Raw genomic sequence first — 10,429 nt, forward strand, 5'->3', positions numbered from 1 at the left:
ATTTTTTTTTTCTAACTTTTAATTTTTTACTAGGTTTTCTCACATTTAATTAGACTTTATTTTAGTTTTTTTATTAGTTAATCAAGTGATTTAGTAAACAAAATAAAAATAAACAAAATTTATAAAATATTATATAATCTAAAAGAAATTGTCAAAACTTTCAAAATAAAAAATATCAAATATTATAAAACATTAGGGTTACATAATATTTTATCATTTTTGTTTTTATATAACTATATATGTGAGAAGTTTATCATCTTTTATTATTTCGGAAAAAATACTTGGAAAAGTTGTTTTTTTTGGTATTATGTGTCTGTAAAGGATAAATACAACATTTGTTAGTATAATGATAAATACCTGACAAATATACAAAAAAAAATTTAGAAAAATTTACCTGAAAATTACCCGAAAATTTGACATATGTTAGTAAATTAGTTAATTTTAGGAAAAGGCTTTTGAAAAGATTAATCATTAGAGATAGTATTTGGTAAAAGTTTTTTTAATAATTAAAAGTTAGTAGAAAGATGATGTGCAAAAATAACAATTCTTTGTAAGGTTAACCATTGGAGATGTTCTTATAGCATACAATGTTTTCTTTTATCATCGATTTCATTATTATATGCATTTGCCAAACACTCCCAAACGATAGATATCAAGATTCTGTTAATACCGAATTTCAAGATAATCGAAACCTAAGGTCTAACAGAGCAAAACATTCTACATTTTTCACATGTACACTTTTTGTCATGAGATATACATTTAAAAAATCTTTAACTCCAAGATACAATACCTTAATGTGATTCCATTTTGTATTTAAATGTAGTATATGCTATATATATGCCCCCCATCTTGATGCATCCGAAGGCTTTCTTATGTTTAACATTTGGTATGTTGCGTGTGGTGGGGACACCCATGACTAGTGTATGCCCTTTTTGTTTATAACATAAAGACTTTCGACAATCTAATCCCCAAATTTGAACTTGTCAACTGGATATATCTTGTTTCCCTTTTCTCCTTTCCTTCTTGACAACCCTACTATATTGGATTTGTTGTTTGTATTTCCATCACTCCTAATCCTGTTATGTAAGTTCATAGTCATGTAAAAATCAAGTAGAAAAATAATTATAGTGTGTGAGAGAGGACAGGACAAGATTTCTAGGGCTATTTTTAGTGAGGGTATTCATGTCTTATGCATGGATTTTTGTCCCACTTTTTTTGATGGGACAAAAGGTAACTTCATTTTTTTGCCCTAGTGACTTGACTTGACTTGACATGACATCAGTTCTAGTTCCAGTCCCAGTCCAATGCACATTAAACGCAGTACAATGATTGAGAATGAACCTGAGGTGAAGCAAAAACAAAATGCCAATAACGGCTGTGCCTTTAGCAACGGTTTTCAGCAGTGGTGCAATATAGGTTGACTTTTTCTCTGTGTTGACTATTCTCTTTTCATTTGCTTCTGCCAAACAGTTGATACCCTCATCTTTTCTTTCTTCCTGTGTAACATTGAAAAGGTTAAAGATAACTATTCGCTTAGAATCTTTCCTTAAACAAGAATGGTTTTAACTTTTATGTTCGTTTTTACAGTTCAATTAAAAAAATAAAGTACATTGTTGTTATCGGTAAAGAAATGTAAATATACCTTGCTATCAGCTTTAGTTTCATCTTCAGAATAGAAATGAACACCGATGTTTCCTTTAGTGCATAGTTGGTTATCTTCTTTCTTCGCATTGTCATCATCCCCTATTTCTTGAATACTTTCTGCAACATTTGTGATGTCATCCTTCATCAACACCAACGAATCTCCCAAATCTTCGTGGGTCCCACAAATTCGATTCTGTGCTTCGATATCTCGATCCACTGAGCAATCCGATTTCGCATCATCCCAACACGGTGAAAAAGCCCTTGCGGAAAATTCCAAATTTTGTACTGTTGCTTCTTCAAACCGAGACTCGAGATTACATGAAACCGACACCTTCCCGTCGAGAGTGGACGGAATCGAAGTAGTATGATCATCTGGCTCAGAATTGGCATCGAAGTCAAAGTCAAAGTCAAAGTCAAACTCATCATGAGTCGGTGTGTATTTATCGATTATATCTGGTGAGTCTCCCGAATCTAAATATAGAAAATCTGCGTATGGAGTGTCGGAGAAACTGCTTTTTGCCTCATCGGATTCTTCAAGACATGATAATTCATCCTCTTGTTGATGTGATACAAAGGAACTTTTCTACACATAGTGATTGAACATTTAAACCATTATACTTTTTTTGACCTTCAAAAAATGATTTTTTGTAAAATGGAAATAAACAAATCATTTTAGTTTTAAACAGCCCTTTGGTAAGTTGTTGTTAGAAAGTAGAATACCTGCCTAAATTTCAATCTTGCATGTTTACTTCTTCCATGAGTATCACTGGATGTGCATGATTCCAAACTTCTTCTGATGCATCTAATTGCTTCTGTGGACATGGCTACTGTTTTGGTGACAATGTCAAAGTCGGGAACCTAAATATCAAGAAAGTGTATAATCATGTATTATATCAAAAATGTTTCCAACTTTTCAATGATCATCTTGGTAGTATTTTGTGACACATCATATTTTGAAAGGGGAAAATATTTCATATAAGTAAGCAACAATTTGGAGAGAATATGTGATATATTTATTACTCACATCTAATCGCTTAGACCTAGCTTTCTTTGATAGAGATCGTATACATATACATACTTTCCTAGTGTCCCTCTTCTCCACAACATCAGATGGGGAGAAAAGATCCACACCACTCAATCCCATAACTTTGCATACCTGCAACAAACAAAAATATAAAAGACATAAATGCCCTCCTCATCCTAATCAAAATAGTTTTTTTTTTTTCCAAGGAGAATGTAGAAAAATATAGAAATTGAAGACTACTACTGGTTTTAAGGAGCTTGCCTTCAAAAATGAATCAACGTTTGAGTAAGGTCTATATCTCCCACTGCTTTTCCTTGTATCAACTGGTATAAACATACGAGCTTTAATATTTTTGAGCTCCATATATTTAACAAGCAACATATTCCATAATTGTTTTGAAACTTCAAATCTGTCAAGTTAAATGAGGCTATTACAATCATAAACAAACTCTACTCATAAGTCATGTCTGAGAAGTCACATAATTCTATATAGATTTACACTAAAAAGGTTATGCTAGAGTAAAAGAGTGACAGAAAATGCAAAAAAGATAATTTTTTTCGAGCATATGGAGAAAAATCGATATAGCACAGGGACCAAAAGTGTAATTTACTCAAAGTGATGACTTACAGCAGCTCGCCGTCAGAAAGTAGATCACATATGCTTATTTGTTCATCAAATCTTGTGTGCAGCACTTCTGAAAGCCATATTCTTGCTTGAGACTAAACATATGAAAACAGAGAACGATTAAAACACTTAGAAATGTGGTTGGTGTTAAAACTGCAAGGAGATATACATCAATTTTGCATCTAAAACTGCTAGATTTGACCTCAATAATCAAAATAGTAACTTTCCCTGCATAAGAAACTACTCTCCTAGTGAAAGGCAATTACACAAACACTTGGTGGGCGAAAAAAGGTAACAAAGATTACCTGTAAGAAGACATCGTCAAGCTCACGGAAGCTAGGTGAAGAAGATGAGTCGTCAACAACCATAGCTGAAATACCATCAACTGGATGACTTATTCACAAATTGAAGTGGGTTTCTTCCGAAAATAACATCGAAACCCCAATTTAGAGAGTGAGGTAATTATCGGCAAGGTTTTTATGATAACAGGTATGGAGAGGAAGCATTGAATTTCAACAGATGACGTCATACAGGACTTGATTGTTGTTTGATTTAAAATATAATCAAAAAATATATGGGAATAAAATAATGATTTTGTCACCATCTTCGGATGGTCCGCCAGTTTAAACTCATCAATGAACGTGGCGCGAAGAATACCTTTACTCCACCATTAATATTGAATTTAAGGCCAATTTGCACACGTATTTTTATATACTTTAATTTATTATCTATTCAATTTTTTAAAATGAATATTTGTGGTGTATTTTTTACAATAAATATTTTGGCGAATTTAGAGGTAAATTACAATACTACCAAATAAAAAAATGATAGTGATATACAATAAATATTTGAAATGAAGTTTTTGAGTGCTTTTATAAGGGGTTGGTTGTTTTTTTTTTTCGAAGATCTGCGCAGCCACTTTTGTCTGCGCCGCGCATACAACGTGCAGACATATGCCCTCGCAGAGTGTTTGTTTTTTGAAAGTGTGCAGATCAAAAAATGTCTGTCTGAGGTCTTCCTGGCGCAGACTTGGGCCACTGTCTTCAAAAGTCTTCAGATTTCATTTTAACCTAAACAAAAAAAAACATGGGCAACCGTGCAGTTTTTTTTTTTTTTTTTTTTTTTTTTGCTGAAAATGCATTTTTAATGTTTATGACATGAAATTAAGTTTGAAAAATTAATTTATTTCAACAACTGCAGTCGTTAAAAACAATTGCAGACTGCAGACATTTTGTCCACTTCTTCTGCCGCAGAGGTTTGCAGATGTGGTCTGCAGACTGCAGACATTTTGGCTTCAAAAAACAAACAACACCTAAGTTTTTAAGAAAAAACTCTAAAAGTAAAATTCTTTTGGCAGCAGAAGAAGTTTTAACTTCTATTTTTAACAAATTTTACAGATTTAAAAGCTAATAACTATTTTTTCAAACACTTCTCCATAAATAAAAGTATCAGTTAGTTTTATCATGCACAAATATGAAACTTCCCTTAACGATTAATGTATATTCTAACTTAATAACTGTTTTTGAGAATGTGAACCTTAAAGCAATGATCTTGTAGATATGAATTATAAACCAAAAAAATACCAAAATATGTGTTTTCTAATAATTAGTCTTTTTAACATGTAATATAATGTAACATGTAATATAATGAGAGGGGTGTTGAACAAGTACCCTCTAAATTTAGGATACGTTGCTACATGATTTGAAGAAAAAAAAATGGCTAACAAACAACTATAAGATTAGGAAAACAAAAACACTAATACAATCAAAAAATAAAAACTACAACAACAAAAATATAAAAACAAAAGGCAAAATAAAAACATGAGAATTGCATGTTTGATCAAGATTTAACCTACATCCATGGCCACGTTAATGAGTCATTTCGAAGGAAAAAACGTAAAACACTAATGTAATCAAATGGTCTTGAAAATTAAATGACTTCGGTTACCTTTTTCTTTACAATTTATCGATGGCATTAAAAGTGAAATGAAAATATGTTATTAATATAATTATAGAATTTCTAGATCGTTTTATGTGAATATATAACTAATAAATTTTCATAAATTCAAAAATATAATAGTGCCTATCGATCCCTTGCTTACATTTTTCTTAATCATATTAAGATAGAGAATAAACAAACAAATATGAAAACCCCCAGTTTTGGCATTTTTCTCTTGCGTAGCAACCCCGCCACGAGGCTGTTTTCCTCTCACGGTTCAAAGTGCACTAATTAATAATAATTATTTAATTAATGAATTTGTAATTAAAAATAAATAATAAATAAAAGAACTAATGTATTTGTATTTCCAAAACTATTATACCAAAAAAAAAAAAAAAAAACATAAAAGTGATTACAATCAAAATAATTTTATTATAAATTTGTAATTTACATTCCTTTGTTGTATGGAGACATCTAATGATGATTTTGTTAAAAATATAATTTCCTTCGGTTTAAATTAAAATTCTAAGACCATGTTTGGTATTGAATATATATATATATATATATATATATATATATATATATATATATATATATATATATATACTAGGTTATAACCCGTGGGCACCACGGATTAGAAAATAATTTTTTTAATTAAATTGTAATTATTTATTTAAAATTAATAATTGATAATAACATCTTTACTAATTAAAGTTTATATGTTTTGCAGTAAAAAGATAACGACATAACTATTGGTTAAAAATACAAACCGATAGTGGTTTAAATATGCAATTGGCATTTTGTATTTGTAGATATGCAAAAAAAAATATAATTTTATGAAATGAAATATAAATTTAACAAAAAACAGATAACGAAATTTATATGAATAATAAAATTCTACAAATTTTTTTACAAATTTCTAAAAACTTCTTTATACACAACATTAGAAATTTTATTTGTTAGTCTACCATCCTTTTCTAAAATCAACAATTTTAATCATTCTCTACTTTGAAGGAAAATTCTGAATTATCGTCGAACGATTGGTGGATACCGTGGCAGTACCAAACACAGACTTATCTTTGTTAGTAGATAGTGGTGTTTGAACGTTATTATTAAAAATATAATTGCCTGAAAAAATAAAAATAAAAATTAGAACGTTATAAATTGTTATGAATTATATATATGTGAAGCATATATTTTTATATTTGTGTATATGGAAATACATACCATTTGAAATTGTTGAAAAGGGTGTTGTAACATTTCTATTTGTTGAAGTTGGATTAATAATTGTATGTTGATATACACATGATTTGACCGAGTTTATATTTTCCTTGTCTTTGGTAACATATGTATAGTTATCTGTAGATAATCTACGACGACGACTGCAGACATCTGTTATATAATGAGAAAAAAAAAGTTACTAATAACAGAAATAATATTAATTATTAAAAAATAATAAATTAAATAGTGTGGCAAATTTTATATAATTTTAATATTAAAAAATAAATTAAAAAAAAAAACAAAGATAAATACCATTATTGGACTTGTAAGAAACATGTGTAATAGATGAATCTTGATAGATTGATGTGGTAGATAATATTTTGGATTTTTTATTATCCAAATATATTTTTCTAATTTTTCTCCTCTCTTTAGCATTTGTAGATTCTATAGTATTATTTGAACCTGTAAAATAGTATAAAACAATTTAAAGTCATATTTTCTGATATAAAAGTTAAATATATTTTATTTTATTTTTTAAATAATAATTAATAACATATTTAAAATAAACAAATAAAACATATAATCAATGCAAAATATATTAAGAAAATTACCGTAGTAGGTGTACGATGAGACGATGATGTGGGAAATTGTTTTCTGGATTTTTTGTTATCCAGATATAACTTCCTGTTTTTTCTTCTCTCTCTAGCGTCTGTTGCATTCATGTCCTTGTTTGATATGTAATGAAAAAAATGGAATATAGTTAAAAATAAAATTAATAATTTAAACTAACTGTTACAGACGACTGGTAGGTCATGTAATCATGTATAAACTTGAATACATGAATTGATTAATAATACAATAGCAATAAAACTGGGTCCGGAACGGGTTAAACATTATTTATGTGATGATTATATTAACGGGTTGGAATTATCTATCAGTTTACCGAATATTAAATCTGGTTAGAAAAGCCCATTCCGGACCAATTGGTTAATTTCAATAATAATAATAATAATAATAATAATTTATGAAAACAACAAATAAAAGGGTTAGAATCAGTTGGTATTATTTAAAGTATAGGGACTAAATACAAACTTTATCTTGGCATCTAACAAAATCGATGCATAATAGAGGATGGAAAAAATAAAACTGTAAAGGAACATACCAGACGATACGATGGAGGCCTTGTGCAGAATCGGAAGGACAGTGGCCGAAGGAGGATTGACTTCGTGCGATTACAGGGGTTAAAACAGGGAACTTTTAGCTAATAGTGAACCGACGAAAGGCTTCTTAACATGCGATTTGAACATGTAAAAAATTAGGGCTTTTTTTTTAGATGAAGATGCAAATTAGTTGAAATCGGGTGGAATACTTTCTCGTTATTCAATTTTGAGGTCATAACAGTTGTTTATGTATGTGAAAAAGTAAATCCCGAATATATCTCTGAAAAATTTTAGTTCCCGCTAGTCTAATTTCATTTTCGTATTTCAAACATCCTCTAGTGTGTTACCATTTTTAAAGGGGATAAGGAGAACAGTGTGATGCGATTAGGGATAGATGCGTGTATGTAAATTGTGAAAGGTAGAACATTTGCTAAATCTGAGTAAATTCGTGAATGCAATGAATTCTGAATTCACTGTTTAAGCAGAAGTCAACAACTTTATATTTTTTTAACTTTTTTTTTGTGGGTAGTAGAAGAGTAGCAATTAACGACATGGTTGTGTACACACGTTCAACACACTTTTTTCCCAATCTTCAAAATACAGAAAACCATTTTTTGCTCCAATTGAATGATTTGATAAAAAGTCAACATCTTTACATGTATTTTACTACTTTGCTTACAGGGCAACTTATATTGCAAGGGATAAAAGTGTTGCGTGTCTTCAAATGGAGCTGAGTTACAGTGACATGCCATATATTTTATCATTTCTACTCCAATGGATTTGTTGATTATCTTGTTAATGTATGTGAAGAGTGTGAAAAAGTTTAGGTTAAAGCTGGAAGGAAGTACAAGCTGGCATTACATGGTTGTACACAAGGTTAGTATGGTAAATAACCAACCAAACAATGAAGAAAATGTGTTTATAATAACATTTGTTGGTTTGTCTGTCTTTTAGGCCTTGCAAGATGAGAAACCAAAACTTACTTCACTTGGGAGAAAGGTAACTATTAGAATTTTAGGGTAAAATTAGCTATTTGCCCAGGTTGCTGTTATCAAAAAACATTGGAATATATTGGTAGTCAACAACACTTTCTTCATTATTGGAGGGTAGTTTGGACTTTTGATAAATAGTCAGGATCTCATAATTATTGAAGGTTATTTTGGATATTTGGAGAGAGCCATATTTGTTTGTATTTCATATTATAAGAGAAGACTAATGCTTTATAATCTCATATTATTTGCAGAAATGGCTAGAACTATATTCAGAATCGCAAAATGTTCTTAACCTAGAAAGCCCAATGCTTCTATTGAAGAGTGTTTGAAAATTATGGAATGCTACATTTCTTAGTAATGATAACCAGGTAATTCTTATAGCCCGATGCTTCTATTGAACTGTTTGAAAATTATGGAATACTACATTTCTTAGTAATGATAATCAGGTAATTGTTATGCTGCATTTCTGTTTTTATTTTTTTATTTTAATCCATTTATATAGAAAAACTTAACGATTTAGATACGTTACTGATGAAACTGATACATATAAACAACATTTCGCATCTTGTTTGGTATTGTTGTAAACTTGTAAACATTTCCATTCCTTAATTTACCCACAACGAAAAACTAATAACATTAACAAAAGTATTTTTATAAGATAGATATGCGAAAAAAAAAATGTATAATCCATAATTTATGTAAAAAACCACTAAAACAAACAATGATGTTCAAAAAATGTTTCAACCTTCTAAGCCACGAATGTAAACAAACAAACTTTTTCAAACTTGCTATTAAAATTAAAACTTAGCAACAGTTTCACAATGTAATCTACACAATTTCTTTACTGTGTTTCAAAACATCTGCATCATTCTTGAACTGAAAGTTGTGTATGAAATCATCATGCTTACAAAGTTGATTAAATGGAATGAATTTATTTGTATTCGAAGAGGTATCAGGGGGATGATCTCCATCAAAACTGTTTTTATAAGAAAAATAAGCATTATTAGTCACATAAAGGGTAACAATAGAAAAAAATTGATAAAAAATAAATTACCTTTTTTTGAAAACATTGATTTCATCAATGTCGGTGTTAATGAAAAGCTTCGTCACGGAAAAATATGTGTTAATTGTGGGTTGATCTAAAAAAATTGTATAAGTGTTATTTAAATTGTTGTAAAATAAAATATAATATTAAAATATATTAACATCAACTAACCGATAGCAATGCGTTGAGGATGTATCAATGAGATAAGAGTTTGATAATCAACAAACTCAAAGCCAAATGTAGGTCCATAAAAGTCATCACACTCCGTAATAACAATGTTATTGACAAAATTAAGTTTATGATGAAGCCGAGTTAACCTCAAAGCACTTATCCTTTGTGATGCAAAGATTGGAGATTTTATGTAAAATGCATGCCCATCTTTTAGAATATCTTTGAATTTGTAGATGTTTTTTGTTGAGACGGTTGCTTGGATATTGTTTCCCTAAAAGAGGTATGATATAAATTGACATTTATAAGTAAATATAAGAGTTTCATACCATATGTAATCAATACTCTTTAATGTTTGCCGAAATGAAATTCTGAAAATCTATAAAGTAACCTGCTTGCAATCAAATTAATTTGGTTCTCAAACATATTTGAATGAAAAAAGAATTATAATATATTGCATAAGGCAACCCCACTTTATTTCATGAATATTTATTTTTCTATCATTAGTTTGCGGGGTATATATGAATATTGTAAGATTCACACTCACTTCAATATGTGGGCAAAGAATCTCACTTTTAATTAACAACAAATATTTGTGATAGTTGACTTTAAT

General features: G+C 29.4%; 1 protein-coding gene across 1 annotated transcript; it reads right to left on the minus strand.

Annotated features, from left to right (window-relative positions):
• Window positions 1-646: 646 nt before the first annotated feature.
• Window positions 647-3,803, minus strand: LOC145117440 (uncharacterized). Its single transcript, XM_079053729.1, has 8 exons — window positions 3,598-3,803; window positions 3,296-3,387; window positions 2,930-3,077; window positions 2,669-2,800; window positions 2,365-2,502; window positions 1,643-2,227; window positions 1,342-1,496; window positions 647-1,076 (listed from the first exon to the last, which is right to left on the minus strand). The coding sequence occupies exons 1-8, from the start codon at window positions 3,658-3,660 to the stop codon at window positions 962-964; spliced, it is 1,428 nt and encodes a 475-aa protein (XP_078909855.1). The 5' UTR covers window positions 3,661-3,803; the 3' UTR covers window positions 647-961.
• Window positions 3,804-10,429: the final 6,626 nt, after the last annotated feature.

The sequence above is a fragment of the Lactuca virosa genome, chromosome 5 (assembly GCF_052849685.1).
Source record: "Lactuca virosa cultivar CGN04683 chromosome 5, Lactuca_virosa_CGN04683_v6, whole genome shotgun sequence".
Classification (NCBI taxonomy): Eukaryota; Viridiplantae; Streptophyta; class Magnoliopsida; order Asterales; family Asteraceae; genus Lactuca; species Lactuca virosa.